The sequence below is a fragment of the Oncorhynchus tshawytscha genome, linkage group LG15, assembly GCF_018296145.1.
Source record: "Oncorhynchus tshawytscha isolate Ot180627B linkage group LG15, Otsh_v2.0, whole genome shotgun sequence".
Lineage (NCBI taxonomy): Eukaryota > Metazoa > Chordata > Actinopteri > Salmoniformes > Salmonidae > Oncorhynchus > Oncorhynchus tshawytscha.
This window is the reverse complement of record NC_056443.1, coordinates 2,208,790-2,231,129: the sequence shown is the minus strand read 5'-3', so window position 1 is coordinate 2,231,129 and position 22,340 is coordinate 2,208,790. Positions and strand designations below refer to the sequence as shown.

The window sequence follows — 22,340 nt, the reverse complement described above, 5'->3', positions numbered from 1 at the left end:
TCCGACAATGCAGTAATAACGAGCAAGTAATCTAACTAACAATTCCAAAAAAAAATACTGTCATACACAGTGTTAGGGGATAAAGAATATGTACATAAGGATATATGAATGAGTGATGGTACAGAGCAGCATAGGCAAGATACAGTAGATGATATCGAGTACAGTATATACATATGAGATAAGTATGTAAACCAAGCGGCATAGTTAAAGTGGCTAGTGATACAGGTATTACATAAGGATGCAGTCGATGATATAGAGTACAGTATCAACGTATGCATATGAGATGAACAATGTAGGGTAAGTAACATTATATAAGGTAGCATTGTTTAAAGTGGCTAGTGATATATTTACATCATTTCCCATCAATTCCCATGATTAAAGTGGCTGGAGTAGAGTCAGTGTCATTGACAGTTTGTTGGCAGTAGCCACTCAATGTTAGTGGTGGCTGTTTAACAGTCTGATGGCCTTGAGATAGAAGCTGTTTTTCAGTCTCTCGGTCCCAGCTTTGATGCACCTGTACTGACCTCGCCTTCTGGATGGCAGCGGGGTGAACAGGCAGTGGCTCGGGTGGTTGATGTCCTTGATGATCTTTATGGCCTTCCTGTAGCATCGGGTGGTGTAGGTGTCCTGGAGGGCAGGTAGTTTGCCCCCGGTGATGCGTTGTGCAGACCTCACTACCCTCTGGAGAGCCTTACGGTTGAGGGCGGTGCAGTTGCCATACCAGGCGGTGATACAGCCCGCCAGGATGCTCTCGATTGTGCATCTGTAGAAGTTTGTGAGTGCTTTTGGTGACAAGCCGAATTTCTTCAGCCTCCTGAGGTTGAAGAGGCGCTGCTGCGCCTTCCTCACGATACTGTCTGTGTGAGTGGACCAATTCAGTTTGTCTGTGATGTGTATGCCGAGGAACTTAAAACTTGCTACCCTCTCCACTACTGTTCCATCGATGTGGATGGGGGTGTTCCCTCTGCTGTTTCCTGAAGTCCACAATCATCTCCTTAGTTTTGTTGACGTTGAGTGTGAGGTTATTTTCCTGACACCACACTCCGAGGGCCCTCACCTCCTCCCTGTAGGCCGTCTCGTCGTTGTTGGTAATCAAGCCTACCACTGTTGTGTCGTCCGCAAACTTGATGATTGAGTTGGAGGCGTGCATGGCCACGCAGTCGTGGGTGAACAGGGAGTACAGGAGAGGGCTCAGAACGCACCCTTGTGGGGCCCCAGTGTTGAGGATCAGCGGGGAGGAGATGTTGTTGCCTACCCTCACCACCTGGGGGCGGCCCGTCAGGAAGTCCAGTACCCAGTTGCACAGGGCGGGGTCGAGACCCAGGGTCTCGAGCTTGATGACGAGCTTGGAGGGTACTATGGTGTTGAATGCCGAGCTGTAGTCGATGAACAGCATTCTCACATAGGTATTCCTCTTGTCCAGATGGGTTAGGGCAGTGTGCAGTGTGGTTGAGATTGCATCGTCTGTGGACCTATTTGGGCGGTAAGCAAATTGGAGTGGGTCAAGGGTGTCAGGTAGGGTGGAGGTGATATGGTCCTTGACTAGTCTCTCAAAGCACTTCATGATGACGGATGTGAGTGCTACGGGGCGGTAGTCGTTTAGCTCAGTTACCTTAGCTTTCTTGGGAACAGGAACAATGGTGGCCCTCTTGAAGCATGTGGGAACAGCAGACTGGTATAGGGATTGATTGAATATGTCCGTAAACACACCGGCCAGCTGGTCTGCGCATGCTCTGAGGGCGCGGCTGGGGATGCCGTCTGGGCCTGCAGCCTTGCGAGGGTTAACACGTTTAAATGTCTTACTCACTTCGGCTGCAGTGAAGGAGAGACCGCATGTTTCCGTTGCAGGCCGTGTCAGTGGCACTGTATTGTCCTCAAAGCGGGCAAAAAGTTATTTAGTCTGCCTGGGAGCAAGACATCCTGGTCCGTGACTGGGCTGGGTTTCTTCCTGTAGTCCGTGATTGACTGTAGACCCTGCCACATACCTCTTGTGTCTGAGCCGTTGAATTGAGATTCTACTTTGTCTCTGTACTGGCGCTTAGCTTGTTTGATAGCCTTGCGGAGGGAATAGCTGCACTGTTTGTATTCAGCCATGTTACCAGACACCTTGCCCTGATTAAAAGCAGTGGTTCGTGCCTTCAGTTTCACACGAATGCTGCCATCAATCCACGGTTTCTGGTTAGGGAATGTTTTAATCGTTGCTATGGGAACGACATCTTCAACGCACGTTCTAATGAACTCGCACACCGAATCAGCGTATTCGTCAATGTTGTTGTCTGACGCAATACGAAACATCTCCCAGTCCACGTGATGGAAGCAGTCTTGGAGTGTGGAGTCAGCTTGGTCGGACCAGCGTTGGACAGACCTCAGCGTGGGAGCTTCTTGTTTTAGTTTCTGTCTGTAGGCAGGGATCAACAAAATGGAGTCGTGGTCAGCTTTTCCGAAAGGGGGGCGGGGCAGGGCCTTATATGCGTTGCGGAAGTTAGAGTAACAATGATCCAGGGTCTTTCCACCCCTGGTTGCGCAATCGATATGCTGATAAAATTTAGGGAGTCTTGTTTTCAGATTAGCCTTGTTAAAATCCCCAGCTACAATGAATGCAGCCTCCGGATAAATCGTTTCCAGTTTGCAGAGAGTTAAATAAAGTTCGTTCAGAGCCATCGATGTGTCTGCTTGGGGGGGATATATACGGCTGTGATTATAATCGAAGAGAATTCTCTTGGTAGATAATGCGGTCTACATTTGATTGTGAGGAATTCTAAATCAGGTGAACAGAAGGATTTGAGTTCCTGTATGTTTCTTTCATCACACCATGTCACGTTGGCCATAAGACATACGCCCCCGCCCCTCTTCTTACCAGAAAGATGTTTGTTTCTGTCGGCGCGATGCGTGGAGAAACCCGCTGGCTGCACCGCTTCGGATTGCGTCTCTCCAGTGAGCCATGTTTCCGTGAAGCAGAGAACGTTACAGTCTCTGATGTCCCTCTGGAATGCTACCCTTGCTCGGATTTCATCAACCTTGTTGTCAAGAGACTGGACATTGGCAAGAAGAATGCTAGGGAGTGGTGCACGATGTGCCCGTCTCCGGAGTCTGACCAGAAGACCGCTTCGTTTCCCTCTTTTTCTGAGTCGTTTTTTTTTTGGTCGCTGCATGTGATCCACTCGGTTACACTGGTTGTAAGGCAGAACACAGGATCCGCGTCGCGAAAAACATATTCTTGGTCGTACTGATGGTGAGTTGACGCTGATCTTATATTCAGTAGTTCTTGTCGGCTGTATGTAAAGAAACCTAAGATGACCTGGGGTACTAGTGTAAGAAATAACACGTAAAAAAACAAAAAACTGCATAGTTTCCTAGGAACGCGAAGCGAGGCGGCCATCTTTGTCGGCGCCGGAAGTACACTCAGTTTTGGATAAAAAACGTTCCCGTTATAAACAGGATATTTTGTCACGACAAGATGCTCGACTATGCATATAATTGACGGCTTTGGATAGAAAACACTCTGACGTTTTCAAAACTGCAAAGATATTGTCTGTGAGTGCAACAGAACTGATGTTACAGGTGAAACTCAGATAAAAATTCAACCAGGAAGTGCCCCATTTTCTGAAAGCCCTGCATGCCAATGACTCCTTATATGGCTGTGAATGGGCTACGAATGAGCTTACGCTTTCTACGTATTCCCCAAAGTGTCTACAGCATTGTGACGTCTTTTTACGCATTTATGTTTAAGAATAGCCGTAAGGGACCACATTGAGCAAGTGGTCACATAATGGCTCCCGCAGAAAATCTTGCGTAAAGTACACAAGTAGCCATTTTTCCAATTGCTTCTTATGAGAAACCAATTGTCCCGGTGGATATTTTATCGAATAGATATGTGAAAAACACCTTGAGGATTGATTCTAAACAACGTTTTCCATGTTTCTGTCGATATTATGGAGCTAATTTGGAAAAAAGTTTGCCGTTGTAGTGACTGCATTTTCCGGTCGATTTCTCAGCCAAACATGAAGAACAAACAGAGCTATTTCGCCGACAAAAATAATATTTTTGGAAAAAAGGAACATTTGCTATCTAACTGGGAGTCTCCTGAGTGAAAACATCTGAAGTTCTTCAAAGGTAAATTATTTAATTTGATTGCTTTTCTTATTTTCGTGAAAATGTTGCCTGCTGGTAGCAGAGCCTAGCATAGCATTATGCCATGATAAACTTACACAAATGCTTGTCTAGCGTTGGCTGTAAAGCATATTTTGAAAATCTGAGATGACAGTGTGAAAAAGGCTAAGCTGTGTCTCAATATATTTCATTTGTGATTTTCATGAATAGGAACATTTTCTAGGAAGATTTATGTCCGCTGCATTATGCTAATTACTTTGAGGCTATGATTACGCTCCCGCATGCGGGATGGGTAGTATCTTGTCCCACACATGTATTATTGGAATATAGTCTTATACGTTTCAGGGTGGAATTCTTTAGTCATTACTTTAACATATAAATCCCCTTATCAGTGAGTAAAGGAGGCTTTGTTGTGAAATAGGAAGCCGATTCTGGATTTAATTTTGGATTTATTTTGGTTTAATATGAGTCTGGAAGGAGAGTTTGCAATCCAGAGATTGTATTTGTAGTTGTAGGTATTTGTAGTTGTCCACATATTCTACGTCAGAACCGTCCAGAGTAGTGATGCTAGTCAGGCGGGCGGGTGCGGGCAGAGCATGCATTTAGTTTTACTAGCGTTTAAGAACAGTTGTTGTCCACGGAAGGAGTGTGGTATGGCATTGAAGCTTGTTTGGAGGTTTGTTCACACAGTGTCCAAATAAGGGCCAGATGTATACAGAATGGTGTCGTCTGCGTAGAGGTGGATCAAGGAATCACCCGCAGCAAGAGCGACATCATTGATATATACAGAGAAAAGAGTCGGCCCGAGAATTGAACCCTGTGCTACCCCCATAGAGACTGCCAGAGGTCCGGACAACAGGCCCTCCGATTTGACACCCTGAACAAACTCTATCTGAGAAGTAGTTGGTGAACCAGGAGAGACAGTCTTTTGAGAAACCAAGGCTGTTGAGTCTGCCGATAAGAATACGGTGATTGACAGAGTCGAAAGCCTTGGCCAGGTCAATGAAGACGGCTGAACAGTACTGTCTTTTATCGATGGCGGTGCACCTGCTGAGGTGCACCTGTGACCAAATCGGAAATCGGATTGCACAGAGGAGAAGGTACGGTGGGATTCGAAATGGTCCGTGATCTGTTTGTTAACTTGGCATTCAAAGACTTAAATGCTTCTGACTAACTTAATTTAAAAACATATAAATATTTATTTTTTAAATTTACTACGTAGGCAAGTCAGTTAAGAACAAATCATTTTTTACCATGACGGCCTACCCCGTATGACGCTGGGCCAAATGTGCGCCGCCCTATGGGACTCCCGATCGCCGCCGTTTGTGATTCAGCCCGGGATCAAACCAGCATCTGTAGTGACGCCTCTAGCATTGAGATACAGAGTCCAGAGGCCAGGTCACAACTTGCAGACTTGTTTACGTGTTGCTGTGCGTTTTGTTGTCAACCTATTTTGCTACCTGACAACTTTACGGTTTTTACTTTTTAATTACAGTTTATATTTTTGTTTTTTCCCTCAACTTTTTCACTCCGGACGCTTTATCTGGACATGGTTCGTCAGGACCTCCAACAGCCGAAGCTAAGTAGTAACATTAACATGATGCCTTCTAATTGCAGTCGCTGTACTCATAATATACAGGAGAACGATCGCCTTACGGCGAGGATAGCTGTGCTGCAAGCCCAGCTTCAGACGCAATCATTAGGCAAGGGTAATTTCAGTGTAGGAAAGGATGAAACAGCGTCTGTGCCACCAGTAAGTACAGATAGTAGTATAAATCCCCTGGCACAGTCCCCGCAGCCGGACAACTTTCTCACGGTTTCTGGAAGGAAATGCTGTAGGAAGGCGACTCCATTACCCGCAGTATTAGACTTAAAACGAATCATCCAGCGATCATACACTGTTTACCAGGGGGCAGGGCTACCGACGTTAAGGCTAATCTGAAGATGGTGCTGGCTAAAGCTAAAACTGGCGAGTGTAGAGAGTATAGAGATATTGTTATCCACGTCGGCACCAACGATGTTAGGATGAAACAGTCAGAGATCACCAAGCGCAACATAGCTTCTGCGTGTAAATCAGCTAGAAAGATGTGTTGGCATCGAGTAATTGTCTCTGGCCCCCTCCCAGTTAGGGGGAGTGATGAGCTCTACAGCAGTCTCACAACTCAATCGCTGGTTGAAAACTGTTTTCTGCCCCTCCCAAAAGATAGAATTTGTAGATAATTGGCCCTCTTTCTGGGACTCATCCACAAACAGGACCAAGCCTGACCTGCTGAGGAGTGACGGACTCCATCCTAGCTGGAGGGGTGCTCTCATCTTATCTACCAACATAGACAGGGCTCTAACTCCTCTAGCTCCACAATGAAATAGGGTGCAGGACAGGCAGCAGGCTGTTAGCCAGCCTGCCAGCATAGTGGAGTCAGCTCAGCTATCACCATTGAGACCGTGTCTGTGCCTCGACCTAGGTTGGGCAAAACTAAACATGGCGGTATTCGCCTTAGCAATCTCACTAGGACCTCCTCCATTCCTGTCATTATTGAAAGAGATCATGATACCTCACATCTCAAACCTCTTAAGCCTACCCCCTACTTTTTCGAACATTCTGTTAAAAATCGCGCAACATTTTGGCGTCCTGCTACTCATGCCAGGAATATAGTATATGCATATGATTAGTATGTGTGTATAGAAAACACTCTCACGTTTCTAAAACTGGTTAAATCACGGCTGTGACTATAACAGAGCGTCTGTTTCATCGAAAAGCGCAGGAAAATCTGATCACTGAAAGTGGAAAAAAATATCCATGCGCCACTTCAACCCATTGTTAAAGGTGAACCGTATTAAATGAGGCCGAGGTTGCAGTACCTACAGCTTCCACAGGATGTCTAGAGTCTTCTCATTTGCTTCGGATTTGATTCTTGGTAGAACCGACCCAAGGGAACCGATTCCCTCAGACCTCCAACTTGATGTATTGGTTGAGTGTTTTCCGGACATTTTTTCCAGACGACCACCTATCGAATTTACATCGCCTCCTGATGATTTTTATCGCTTATTAACGTGTACTAATACCTAAAGTTGCATTAGAAAAGTATTTCGAAGTGTTTTGTGAAAATTTATCGTCGACTTTTTAACTTTTAAAAAATGACGTTACGTTATGAAACGCTATTTTTTTCCGTTTATCACACAGTCTTCATAGATCGATATCTAGGCTATATATGGACCGATTTAATCGAAAAAAGACCCAGTATTGATTATGGGACATCAAGGAGTGCCAACAAAGAAGATCAAAGATCAAAGGTCAAAGGTAATGAATGTTTTATATTTTATTGTGCGGTTTGTGTAGCGCCGACTATGCTAATTATTTTGTTTACATCCCCTACGGGTCTTTTGGGGTGTTACATGCTATCAGATAATAGCTTCTCATGCTTTCGCCGAAAAGCATTTTAAAAATCTGACTTGGTGCCTGGATTCACAACGAGTGTAGCTTTAATTCAATACCCTGCATGTGTATTTTAATGATCGTTTGCGTTTTAACTAATACTATTAGCGTTTAGCGTAGCGCATTTGCATTTCCAGAGCTCTAGTTGGGACGTCTGCGTCTCAAGTAGGAGCAAGAGGTTTTAATGTTAGATCCCTTACTTCAAAGGCAATTATAGTCAATGAACTAATCACTGATCATAATCTTGATGTGATTGGCCTGACTGAAACATGGATTAAGCCTGATGAATTTACTGTGTTAAATGAGGCCTCACCTCCTATACTATACAGCGTTCGTCATTGAGTTCCCTGAATTCCTATCGGACCTTGTAGTCATAGCAGACAATATTCTAATCTTTGGTGACTTTAATATTCACATGGAAAAGTCCACAGACCAACTCCAAAAGGCTTTCGGAGCCATCATCGACTCAGTGGGTTTTGTCCAACATGTCTCTGGACCCACTCACTGTCACAGTCATACTCTGGACCTAGTTTTGTCCCATGGAATAAATGTTGTGGATCTTAATGTTTTTCCTCATAATCCTGGACTATCGGACCACCATTTTATTACGTTTGCAATTGCAACAAATAATCTGCTCAGACCCCAACCAAGGAACATCAAAAGTCGTGCTATAAATTCACAGACAACACAAAGATTCCTTGATGTCCTTCCAGATTCCCTCTGCCTACCCAAGGACGCCAGAGGATAAAAATCAGTTAACCACCTAACTGAGGAACTCAATTTAACCTTGCGCAATACCCTAGATGCAGTTGCACCTCTAAAAACTAAAAACATTTATCATAAGAAACTAGCTCCCTGGTACACAGAAAATACCCGAGCTCTGAAGCAAGCTTCCAGAAAATTGGAACGGAAATGGCGCCACACCAAACTGGAAGTCTTCCGACTAGCTTGGAAAGACATTACCGTGCAGTACCGAAGAGCCCTTACTGCTGCTCGATCATGCTATTTTTCTAACTTAATTGAGGAAAATAAGAACAATCCGAAATTCCTTTTTGATACTGTCGCAAAGCTAACTAAAAAGCAGCATTCCCCAAGAGAGGATGGCTTTCACTTTAGCAGTGATAAATTCATGAACTTCTTTGAGGAAAAGATCATGATTATTAGAAAGCAAATTACGGACTCCTCTTTAAATCTGCGTATTCCTTCAAAGCTCAGTTGTCCTGAGTCTGCACAACTCTGCCAGGACCTAGGATCAAGAGAGACGTTCAAGTGTTTTAGTACTATATCTCTTGACACAATGATGAAAATAATCATGGCCTCTAAACCTTCAAGCTGCATACTGGACCCTATTCCAACTAAACTACTGAAAGAGCTGCTTCCTGTGCTTGGCCCTCCTATGTTGAACATAATAAACGGCTCTCTATCCACCGGATGTGTACCAAACTCACTAAAAGTGGCAGTAATAAAGCCTCTCTTGAAAAAGCCAAACCTTGACCCAGAAAATATAAAAAACTATCGGCCTATCTCGAATCTTCCATTCCTCTCAAAAATTTTTGAAAAGGCTGTTGCGCAGCAACTCACTGCCTTCCTGAAGACAAACAATGTATACGAAATGCTTCAGTCTGGTTTTAGACCCCATCATAGCACTGAGACTGCACTTGTGAAGGTGGTAAATGACCTTTTAATGGCATCAGACCGAGGCTCTGCATCTGTCCTCGTGCTCCTAGACCTTAGTGCTGCTTTTGATACCATCGATCACCACATTCTTTTGGAGAGATTGGAAACCCAAATTGGTCTACACGGACAAGTTCTGGCCTGGTTTAGATCTTATCTGTCGGAAAGATATGTTTGTCTCTGTGAATGGGTTGTCATCTGACAAATCGTCTCAAATACAGTCGTCTCAAATAAAACTGTGAAGGACCTCTGCGTTACTCCGGACCCTGATCTCTCTTTTGAAAAAATATCAAGACCATTTCAAGGACAGCTTTTTTCCATTTACGTAACATTGCAAAAATCAGAAACTTTCTGTCCAAAAATGATGCAGAAAAATTAATCCATGCTTTTGTCACTTCTAGGTTAGACTACTGCAATGCTCTACTGTCCGGCTACCCGGATAAAGCACTAAATAAACTTCAGTTAGTGCTAAATACGGCTGCTAGAATCCTGACTAGAACCAAAAAATGTGGTTACACTGGCTTCCTGTCAAAGCAAGGGCTGATTTCAAGGTTTTACTGCTAACCTACAAAGCATTACATGGGCTTGCTCCTACCTATCTCTCTGATTTGGTCCTGCCGTACATACCTAATTGCCCCTAGAATTTCTAAGCAAACAGCTGGAGGCAGGGCTTTCTCCTATAGAGCTCCATTTTTATGGAACGGTCTGCCTACCCATGTCAGAGACGCAAACTCGGTCTCAACCTTTAAGTCTTTACTGAAGACTCATCTCTTCAGTGGGTCATATGATTGAGTGTAGTCTGGCCCAGGAGTGGGAAGGTGAACGGAAAGGCTCTGGAGCAACGAACCGCCCTTACTGTCTCTGCCTGGCCGGTTCCCCTCTTTCCACTGGGATTCTCTGCCACCCTATTACAGGGGCTGAGTCACTGGCTTACTGGGGCTCTCTCATACCGTCCCTGGGAGGGGTGTGTTACCTGAGTGGGTTGAGTCACTGATGTGATCATCCTGTCTGGGTTGCACCCCCCACCACCCCTTGGGTTGTACCGTGGCGGAGATCTTTGTGGGATATACTCAGCCTTGTCTCAGGATGGTAAGTTGGTGGTTGAAGATATCCCTCTAGTGGTGTGGGGGCTGTGCTTTGGCAAAGTGGGTGGGGTTATATACTTCCTGTTTGGCCCTGTCCGGGGGTGTCCTCGGATGGGGCCACAGTGTCTCCTGACCCCTCCTGTCTCAGCCTCCAGTATTTATGCTGTAGTAGTTTATGTGTCGGGGGGCTAGGGTCAGTTTGTTATATCTGGAGTACTTCTCCTGTCCTATTCGGTGTCCTGTGTGAATTTAAGTGTGCTCTCTCTAATTCTCTCTTTCTCTCTTTCTTTCTCTCTCTCTGAGGACCTGAGCCCTAGGACCATGCCTCAGGACTACCTGACATGATGACTCCTTGCTGTCCCCAGTCCACCTGGCCGTGCTGCTGCTCCAGTTTCAACTGTTCTGCCTTATTATTATTGGACCATGCTGGTCATTTATGTACATTTGAACATATTGGCCATGTTCTGTTATAATCTCCACTCAGCACAGCCAGAAGAGGACTGGCCACCCCACATAGCCTGGTTCCTCTCTAGGTTTCTTCCTAGGTTTTGGCCTTTCTAGGGAGTTTTTCCTAGCCACCGTGCTTCTACACCTGCATTGCTTGCTGTTTGGGGTTTTAATCCTGGGTTTCTGTACAGCACTTTGAGATATCAGCTGATGTACGAAGGGCTATATAAATAAATTTGATTTGATTTGAGATGGCATGTCGAATTAGCATTAAATTGTTCATTCATTTGTCCATATAGATTATTATCTTAAACTGTAATAAGGTTATATAGCCTAATATTTCAATGGTTTGCGTCATTTTCTCTCAAATATATTACCTTGGAGACACAGGGAAAATATACATATGAAGACTGTGATAAAAGTCATGGTTGTTGTAGGTTCTGTTGTCCTGAAGGACAGCTCTCAGTCATGAAGTGTTAAACTCACAAGGCTATAAACACTCCCAGAGCACTGCAGCATGTGCTGCTAATGCAAAGTGTCCTATATATGGGGGCTCACAATTGACCCAGAGTCGTCAGCGTTTTTGCCGGGGTAGACCGTCATTGTAAATCAGAATTTGTTCTTAATAACAGACTTGCCTAGTTAAATAAAGGTTAAATAAAACAATTAAATATGTAAATAGTCTTCCTGGACAGTCAAACTGATATGATGTAGAAACCTGGTAGCTATGTAATGACCGACATGGTCTCTGATATAAGTGCTGAATAAGGACTGATATATTGATTATAGACTATCTACAAATGGAGCATATTGTTATTAATGTGTTATTTGACCAGATAGTAGCTGCTTTCTGTCTCCCTCCAGTGGTCAGGCACAGTGACTGCAGTCTGTGTGTGGACTGTGATGCTGCTGACTGACTCATATCTAAAAGGGAGATTTCCAGAGCTCTGACATCTCCAGTCTCCTGCTTCACCTGCTGCTCTCTGGAACTACCACAGTGGTGTGAGGGAGGATGTATGGGTAATGTTTAGGGCTTTATTGTATCTCTTTGAATCATGTTGATTAAATTCTAGCTATTCAAAACACAGTTCAACTTCAGGGGTTTGGATTATTGTACATCATCGATATTCAGATTGGTTGATGGTTTTCCTTGAGTTACTCAACAGAGTCAACATGTAGTTAATGTTCAGGAGAAGAATTTAGTGATCAATTATGATGTAAGGTCTTCTAGACATAGCTCTAGTTTGACTCTATTGTTGTTCAGCTCTACTACACACTGTGTCATTGTACTGGATCATCTCCTCCCCTCAGCACCTGCAGTAGGTCCCAGCTGTATCAGTACAGTCACTGTACAGTCTGACTGAGGGAGGTTTTTGTACGTCTCTGTATCACTGTGTGAACACATTACCACTGTGGTAACTCTGACAGTAGTAATCTCCTGCATCTTCAGCCTGGACTCCACTGATGGTCAGAGTGAAGTCACTCCTAGATCCACTGCCACTGAATCTAGATGGAGTCCCAGACTGAAGTGTTGTAGCATAGTAAATAAGGAGTTTAGGAGCTCCTCCAGGTTTCTGTTGGTACCAGGCTAGGAAGTTATTAGAATACACATTACTGCTGGTTTTACAGTTCAGAGAGATTTGCTGTCCTGGGAGAGCAGCTTCCACTGAAGGAGTTTGAGTCACAACGTACTGTCCTCTGGATTCTGAAAAATATAATAAAAACATTTATATGAATGAAGTATTACATTTAGTAATCAATAATTTTGAAAGAATTAGTAACATTGATATACATGTCGATAGTGTAAATTTAAATCATTAAAAAAAATGGTAACCTTGGAAGCAGAAAGCAAGTGTCCAGATGAATATGGTGATAAAAGTCATGGTTGTTGTGGGTTCTGTTGTCATGAAGGACAGCTCTCAGTCATGAAGTGTTAAACTCACAGGGATATAAACACTCCCAGAGCACTGAAGCATGTGCTGTCTATGCAAAGTGTCCTTACTATTCAAACATACTTTTTGGTGCCACAGGGATACTGTAGTTGAAGGGATCTGTGTGAACAGCAGCATTTTAATGGTTGAGGCTGATTGTCCAGCCAGTCATGGCCTTGAATGGTAAACAAGCCTCATCTGGGCTCAATCAAAGGCTGGGAATGTTCTGGAAGATTCTAGCCAGGCGTGGCAGGAGAGAGGTTATAACTTGAGGTTATAATCATGTTATATTATCTCAAATCAAAGTGTCTTATATGTGATAATAAACTGGGTGTTTCGAGCCCTGAACGATGACTGGCTGACAGCCGTGGTCTATGAAACCGTGTACCATGGGTATGAAAACAACTTTTATTTATACTGCTCTAATTATGTTGGTAACCAGTTTATAATATAAATAAAGAACCTTGGGTGTTTGTGATATATGGCCAATATACCTGTCTAAGGGCTGTGTCCAGACACACCGTGTTGCGTTGTGCTTAAGAACAGCCTTTGGCCATGGTATACTGGCCATATATAACACCTCCTCCGGCTTTTTCACTAAAATACTCTTCCTGGACAGTCAGATGTTATTAATAAATGTTGTGTGATGTAGAAACAACCTGATAGCTATGTAATCACTGACATGGTTTCTGATATAAGTGCTGAATGAGGACTGATATATTGATTATAGACATTTACAAATGGAGCATATTGTTATTACTGTGTTATTAGACCAGATAGTAGCTGCTTTATGTCTCCCTCCAGTGGTCAGGCTCAGTCACTGCAGTCTGTGTGTGGACTGTGATGCTGCTGACTGACTCAGATCTAAAAGGGAGATTTCCAGAGCTCTGACATCTCCAGTCTCCTGCTTCACCTGCTGCTCTCTGGAACTACCACAGTGGTGTGAGGGAGGATGTATGGGTAATGTTTAGGGCTTTATTGTATCTCTTTGAATCATGTTGATTGAATTCTAGCTTTTCAAAACACAAGTCATCTTTAGGGGTTTTGATAATTGCGCAATATCTCCATTCAGATTGGTTGATGGTTACTTAACAGAGTCAACATGTAGTTAATGTTCAGGAGAAACATTTAGTGATCAATTATGATGTAAGGTCTTCTAGACATAGCTCTAGTTTGACTCTATTGTTGTTCAGCTCTACTACACACTGTGTCATTGTACTGGATCATCTCCTCCCCTCAGCACCTGCAGTAGGTCCCAGCTGTATCAGTACAGTCACTGTGCAGTCTGACTGAGGGAGGTTTTTGTACGGCTCTATATCACTGTGTGAACACCCAGACACTGTTGGAGTAGTGTCCACTCTGACAGTAGTAATCTCCTGCATCTTCAACCTTGACTTCGCTGATGGTCAGAGTGAAGTCACTCCCAGATCCACTGCCACTGAATCTAGATGGAGTCCCAGACTGAAGTCTTATAGCATAGTAAATAAGGAGTTTAGGAACTCCTCCAGGTTTCTGTTGGTACCAGGCTAGGTAGTCATTGTTGTAAACATTACTGCTGGTTTTACAGTTCAGAGAGACTGTCTGTTCTGGGAGAACAGTTTTCACTACCGGAGTCTGTGTCACAATGTACTGTCCTCTGGATTCTGAAAAATATTGTAAAACATTTATAGGAATGGAATGTTACATATAGTAATGAATAGTTCTGAATAGAAATATTAACATTGATATACTATTCATGTAAACACTGTAGATTTAATTCATTTTCAACAATACATTCTGAAAATTGTAACCTTGTATGTAGAATACAAATGTCCAGATGAAGATGGTGATAAAAGTCATGGTTGTTGTGGGTTCTGTTGTCATGAAGAACAGCTCTCAGTCATGAAGTGTTAAACTCACAGGGATATAAATCCTCTTAGAGCAGCGGGGCAGATGCATTATGCAAATTAATGTTTCAAATCTATTTCAGGTTCCAAGTAGGTTCCCATCAGAATACATTTTGATATTTATTTCATAATAATTAGGTGGGTAATTAAATTGTTCTTATTTCACACCGTTTTATGCCCAAGTGTGAATTGGAATTATTTATTTTTGCATATCCCAACTCCCAATGAGACAACCTCGGAGAGTGGGGTCAAGGGCAGGGTCTGCCGTTGCCAACGGCGACCCTGGAGCAATTAGGGTTAAGTGCCTTGCTCAAGGTCACATCAGCATATTTTTCACCTTGTCGACCCAGATATTTGAACTAGTGACCTTTCAGTTACTGGCCCAACACTCTAACCGCTAACTACCTGCTGCCCCTTTAATAACATCAAACAGCAACTGTTTTATCTGATAACTAATGTATGGTAACTTTTATGTCACACCACCATTATATTATTATTCTGATGATGATCAGATATAATGAACTGTCTGTTCACTCATGCTCGGTCTCTGATGTAAGTTCCTCTAATCAGTTAGTGAACACTTCTCTAAACTAAAGCTGCTAGGATTCCTCTGGTAGTGTTGTCTGTCCTCTGTGACTTTACCTCCACTGTTAAATGTGAGATCAACATGTTTAATAAAGGAATATACAACATGATCACTATCACTACTGCTGCTGCTGTTGTCTTTCATATGGACAATATGGAGGAATACTAGCAACACTGATCTGATGCTGGACTGTACCTCCAGACTAGGAGAACCTGATACACAGAGGAAGGAAAAATACTACTATCTGGATTTAAGATACAATTCATATTTGTATTATCTAGAAACAGCTTATATGAAGTGTTTGTTTTACCTGGAAGATGTTAAAGGGTATTAGTGTTGATTATGATTCTGTATGAGTGATCTTCACTGTAACAGCTGCAGCATCACAACACAGAGAGGTTTTTGTACCAGCAGTAATAGGGATTGTATCACTATGGTGGACTTTTGGTAGCGGTACCAGACTTGATGTTGGAAGTAAGTAAAGAACAAAATTAACTATTTATTCACCATTTGATGTTGTGTTTCAATATATCTATACGTTTTGCCTTGATATTGAGGAATTTTCAACTTAACTTTTTTAGATGATTTAAACAAAATACACAAGGCCTACACATACTATGGCCAATTTGAACATGAATGTTATTACATCTAATCAAATCTGACCTGCCTTTAAACTATGAAGTGATTAGCCTACATTTTAGATTAGTTGTTTGAATAAACATGCTGCACCTACAGTAGTAGGAGATGTACAAGAAAAAGTCAGGTTTGGTCCATGTTAAGGAAATAAACATGAAAAACACTTTATTTCTCATTGAGTAGAATAATTCATTTCTGAAATGTATTCATACTATAGTAGAGTTAATTATTTGAACCACAGTCTAAAGAAATGAAGAGTGCCAAACATGCAGGAGGTTTTTGTACCAGCAGTACTAGGGATTGTATCACTGTGGTGCACTTTTGGTAGCGGCACCAGACTAGATGTTGGAAGTAAGTAACACGCTCTTTGATATTTCTTTCTGATTATTTTGGGGTGTATTTTCCTTTGTGAAACTTCGTCTATATGAAAATATTGCGATTTTTCATATTTTCCTTCCTAAAAAATGTAATTTTTAAAAATTACTTTTGACTAAGCCTTCATTGAAATTAAATGTTATTTAATTAACATGTTCAAATGTAGGTGTTTAGTTAAATGTGTGGTTTGATGGATTGCAGAGGAGAGTTCTAGTATGATAACTATTTAATAATATGGAATATAGTTGTTGCATTGTGTTTTCCTGTTTGTGTGCGATTCTTTATTTATATTTTTATTATCTTTAACTCAAATATTTTTGGTTAAATGCAGATTTTGAATGAGACTTCTTTCAAATAAATATTTATTGACTCAAAATGATAAATTGTAGGTTTATTTGAATGTGTGATTTGTAAAATTGCATAATATTACACCTAATTGTGGTATAAAAACTAATAGTATTGTATATAATATTCATCATTGTTGCATTGTATTCATGGTAGACTTCACTGTTAGTGTGAAGACAAAGACAAAGAATATGAGTAGGTTGTTCTGATCAGATCCATTCCTAAACAATATCTGTATAACATGTATAACTGACACCATATGACTAGTAACTCTAGTTATTTAACCACTTTAGACTTGTTTGGTTCATAAATCTGCTTTGTATCCTATTACTTTAGTGTTTTCTCCACATCTTTTAAATAATCCAACTTCTACATTCATATTTAGAGGGCATTTCCAATTCACTTTATTTGGTTGTGGACCTTAATGGAGATAATCTCTTAGTGTTGCTGTACTTGTTGTAATTACTTAGTTGATGTATTCTGTTTGTTCCAGGTAACAGTGCCCCCACCCTCACCGTCCTGCCCCCCTCTAGTGAGGAGCTGTCCAGTACAACAACAGCCACACTGATGTGTCTGGCCAACAAGGGCTTCCCCTCAGACTGGACCATAAGATGGAAAGTGGACGGGACCAGCCAGAAGCAGAAGGCCAGTTCTAGGGTCCTGGAGAAGGATGGCCTGTACAGCTGGAGCAGCACCCTGACTCTCACTGGCCACGAGTGGACCAAGGCAGGAGAGGTGACCTGTGAAGCCCAGCAGAATTCCCAGAATCCAGTCACCAAGACCTTGAGGAGGGCTGACTGTTCTGGGTAGGCCCTCTAGTCACACACCCCTGTGGAGAGAGGCTGCTGGTTCCTCTGCTTTGACTCTGTTCTGAGATCAGATGTTCTCTGTCTTTTGATCACTGACATGTCGAGTAACAGGGGGCTTTGCTTGAGTTCATGTGTCAGTCCTCTCTGTAGACTGAGATTGAATCGGTATTAGATTTGATGAGTTCTGTTTTGTTACTATTAGATACTGTAGGAATGTTTGCTTTGATGCTTTGATGAATAGATGAAAATAAAGATTTCCCTTTGGAACACATATTTCTGTTGTCTCTTTTAATAATTAGACTGCAGTCTTAAATGTTGTTGAATGGTATAGACATACATTAATAAAGCCTGATTCACAGTTTCCTTGAAAACTATCAGGCCTGAATGTCATTGCTTAGTTATTTATGTTCTCACTTGAAACCACATCATCTTCAACCAGCAAATCAAATCAAAACAAATGTTACTAATCACATGCACCGAATACAACAGATGTAGACCTTACAGAGAAATGCTTACTTACGAGAGCCCTAACCAACAATACAGCTTAAAAAAATACGTATGAGAATAAGAGATAAAAGTAACAAGTAATTAAAGAGCAGCAATAAAATAACAATAGAGAGACTATATACATGGGGGAACCGATACAGAGTCAATGTGCGGTGGCACCGGTTCGTTGAGGTAGTATGTACATGTAGGTAGAGTTATTAAAGTGACTATGCATAGATGACAACAGAGTAGCGGTGGTGTGAAGAGGGGGAGAGGGGGGGAATGCAAATTGTCTGGGTAGCCATTTGACTAGATGTTCAGGAGTCTTATGGCTTGGGGGTAGAAGCTGTTAAGAAGCCTCTTGGACCTAGACTTGGCGCTCCGGTACTGCTTGCCATGCTGTAGCAGAGAGAACAGTCTAGGACTAGGGTGGTGTTTAGTCCCATGGTCCTTAGCTTATTGATGAGCTTTGAGGGCACTATGGTGTTGAAAGCTGAGCTGTAGTCAATGAATAGAATTCTCACATAGGTGTTCCTGTTGTCCAGGTGGGAAAGGGCAGTGTGGAGAGCAATAGCGATTGTATCATCTGTGGATCTGTTGGGGCGGTATGCAAATTGGAGTGGGTTTAGGGTTGCTGGGATGATGTTGTAGATGTGAGCCATGACCAGCCTTTCAAAGCACTTCATGGCTACAGACGTGAGTGCTACGGGTTGGTAGGCAGGTTACCTTAGTGTTCTTGGGCACAGGCACTATGGTGGTCTGCTTGAAACATGTTGGTATTACAGACTCAGACAGGGAGAGGTTGAAAGTGTAAGTGAAGAGACTTGCCAGTTGGTCAGCGCATGCTCGCAGTACACGTCCTGGTAATCCGTCTGGCCCTGCGGCCTTAAAAATGTTGACCTGTTTAAAGGTCTTACTCACATCGGCTGCAGAGAGCATGATCACACAGTCTTCTATGACAGTTGGTGCTCTCATGCATGTTTCAATGTTATTTGCCTCGAAGCGAGCATAGAAGTTATTTAGCTCATCTGGTAGGCTCGTGTCACTGTGCAGCTCTCGGCTGTGCTTCCGTTTGTAGTCTGTAATGGTTTGCAAGTCCTGCCACATCCGTCTAGCGTCAGAGCCAGAGAAGTACGATTCGATCTTAGTCCTGTATTGACGCTTTGCCTGTTTGATGGTTTGTCGGATGGCATAGCGGGATTTCTTTTAAGCTTCCGGGTTAGAGTCCCGCTCCTTGAAAGTGACAGCTCAAGCCTTTAGCTCAGTGCAGATGCTGCCTGTAATCCATGGCTTCTGGTAGGGGTATGTTTATTTTTTATTTTTTTCACCTTTATTTAACCAGGTAGGTTAGTTGAGAACATGTTCTCATTTTCAACTGCGACCTGGCCAAGATAAAGGATAGCAATTAGACACATACAACAACACAGAGTTACACATGGAATAAACCAAACATAGTCAATACTACAGTAGAACAAAAGAAAACAAAAAGTCTATATACAGTGAGTGCAAATGAGGTAAAATAAGGGAGTTAAGGCAATAAATAGGCCATGGTGGTGAAGTAATTACAATATAGCAATTAAAACACTGGAATGGTAGATGTGCAGAAGATGAATGTGCAAGTAGAGATACTGGGGTGCAAAGGACCAAGATAAATAAATAAATATTGTATTGGGATGAGGTGGGTAGATAGAAAAGCTTTTTATAGATGGGCTATGTACAGGTGCAGTGATCTGTGAGCTGCTCTGACAGGTGGTGCTTAAAGCTAGTGAGGGAGATATGAGTCTCCAGGTTCAGAGATTTTTGCAGTTCGTTCCAGTCATTGGCAGCAGAGAACTGGAAGGAAAGACGACCAAAGGAGGAATTGGCTTTGGGGGTGACCAGTGAGATATACCTGCTGGAGCGCTTGCTACGAGTGGGTGCTGCTATGGTGACCAGTGAGCTGAGATAAGGTGGGGTTTTACCTAGCAAAGACTTGTAGATAACCTGTAGCCAGTGGGTTTGGTGATGAGTATGGAGCGAGGGCCAACCAACGAGAGCGTACAGGTCGCAATGGTGGGTAGTGTATGGGGCTTTGGTGACAAAACGGATGGCACTGTAATAGACTGCATCCAGTTTGTTGAGTAGAGTGTTGGAGGCAATTTTATAGATGACATCACCGAAGTCGAGAATCAGTAGGATGGTCAGTTTTACGAGGGTATGTTTGGCAGCATGAGTGAAGGATGCTTTGTTGTGATATAGGAAGCCAATTCTAGATTTAATTTTGGATTGGAGATGCTTAATATGAGTCTGGAAGGAAAGTTTACAGTCTAACCAGACACCAGTATGTACGTATGGTAACTGTGGGGATGATGTCATCGATGCACTTATTGATGAAGCCAATGACTGATGTGGTGTACTCCTCAATGCCATTGATGGAATCCCGGAACATATTACAGTCTGTGCCAGCAAACAGTCCTGTAGCTTAGAATCTGACCACTTTTTTATTGATCAGGTCACTGGTGCTTCCTGCTTTAATTTTAGCTCGTAAGCAGGAATCAGGAGGATTTAATTATGGTCAGATTTGCAAAATGGAGGGCAAAGGAGAGCTTTGTATGCGTCTCTGTGTGTGTAGTATACAGTGGGGCAAAAAAGTATTTAGTCTGCCACCAATTGTGCAAGTTCTCCCACTTAAAAAGATGAGAGAGGCCTGTAATTTTCATCATAGGTACACTTCAACTATGACACACAAAATGAGGGGAAAAAATCCAGAAAATCACATTGTAGGATTTTTAATGAATTTATTTGCAAATTATGGTAGACAATAAGTATTTCTGGCTCTCACAGACCTGTAACTTCTTCTTTAAGAGGCTCCTCTGTCCTCCACTCGTTACCTGTATTAATGGCACCTGTTTGAACTTGTTATCAGTATAAAAGACACCTGTCCACAACCTCAAACAGTCACACTCCAAACTCCACTATGGCCAAGACCAAAGAGCTGTCAAAGGACACCAGAAACAAAATTGTAGACGTGCACCAGGCTGGGAAGACTGAATTTGCAATAGGTAAGCAGCTTGGTTTGAAGAAATCAACTGTGGGAGCAATTATTAGCAAATGGAAGGCATACAAGACCACTGATAATCTCCCTCGATCTGGGGCTCCATGCAAGATCTCACCCCGTGGGGTCAAAATGATGACAAGAACGGTGAGCAAAAATCCCAGAACCACACGGGGGACCTAGTGAATGACCTGCAGAGAGCTGGGACCAAAGTAACAAAGCCTACCATCAGTAACACACTACGCCGCCAGGGACTCAAATCCTGCAGTGCCAGACGTGTCCCCCTGCTTAAGCCAGTACATGTCCAGCCCCGTCTGAAGTTTGCTAGAGAGCATTTGGATGATCCAGAAGAAGATTGGGAGAATGTCATATGGTCAGATGATATCAAAATAGAACTTTTTAGTAAAAACTCAACTCGTCGTGTTTGGAGTACAAAGAATGCTGAGTTGCATCCAAAGAACACCATACCTACTGTGAAGCATGGGGTGGAAACATCTTGCTTTGGGGCTGTTTTTCTGCAAAGGGAACAGGACGACTAATCCGTGTAAAGGAAAGAATGAATGGGGCCATGTATCGTGAGATTTTGAGTGAAAACCTCCTTCCATCAGCAAGGGCATTGAAGATGAAAAGTGGCTGGGTCTTTCAGCATGACAATGATCCCAAACACACTGCCCGGGCAACGAAGGAGTGGCTTCGTAAGAAGCATTTCAAGGTCCTGGAGTGGCCTAGCCAGTCTCCAGATCTCAACCCCATAGAAAATCTTTGGAGGGAGTTGAAAGTCCGTGTTGCCCAGCAACATCCCCAAAACATCACTGCTCTAGAGTAGATCTGCATGGAGGAATGGGCCAAAATACCAGCAACAGTGTGTGAAAACCTTGTGAAGACTTAAAGAAAACGTTTGACCTCTGTCATTGCCAACAAAGGGTATATAACAAAGTATTGAGAGAAACTTTTGTTATTGACCAAATACTTATTTTCCACCATAATTTGCAAATAAATTGATAAAAAATCCTACAATGTGATTTTCTGGATTTATTTTCTCATTTTGTCTGTCATAGTTGAACCAGACCTATGATGAACATTACAGGCCTCTCTCATCTTTTTAAGTGGGAGAACTTGCACAATTGGTGGCTGACAAAATACTTTTTTTGCCCCACTGTATGTGGTCCAGAGTTCTTTTTCCTCTTGTTGCACATTTAACAGGAGAGGTCTAGATACTACAAAGTCAACAGATTAACAGGAGAGGTCTAGATACTACAATGTTAACAGTTTAACAGGACAGGTTTAGCCACATGTAGTAGGTGATGGTTATTTTGATTTATATCTTTGGAACATTTTTTGACCATGCTTGATTTATAGACTCATAAAGACACATATCTTGGACTCTCACCGACATTAAGCAATGTTTGTTTTACAAGATCCACATCATTTCACCGGTATCATATCGTCAAGATAGTCAAAGAGTATTTTCTACCTCCAACCCCCTGGGAACAGAGTGAACAT

The 22,340-nt window shown here is 42.6% G+C and overlaps 1 gene segment (V, D, J or C); it reads left to right on the top strand.

Moving 5' to 3' along the window:
- Window positions 1–15,936: 15,936 nt before the first annotated feature.
- On the top strand, window positions 15,937–17,588 carry LOC121838659. The segment is given in 2 exon segments: window positions 15,937–16,139; window positions 17,002–17,588. Coding segments are annotated over 2 exon segments (402 nt in total).
- Window positions 17,589–22,340: the final 4,752 nt, after the last annotated feature.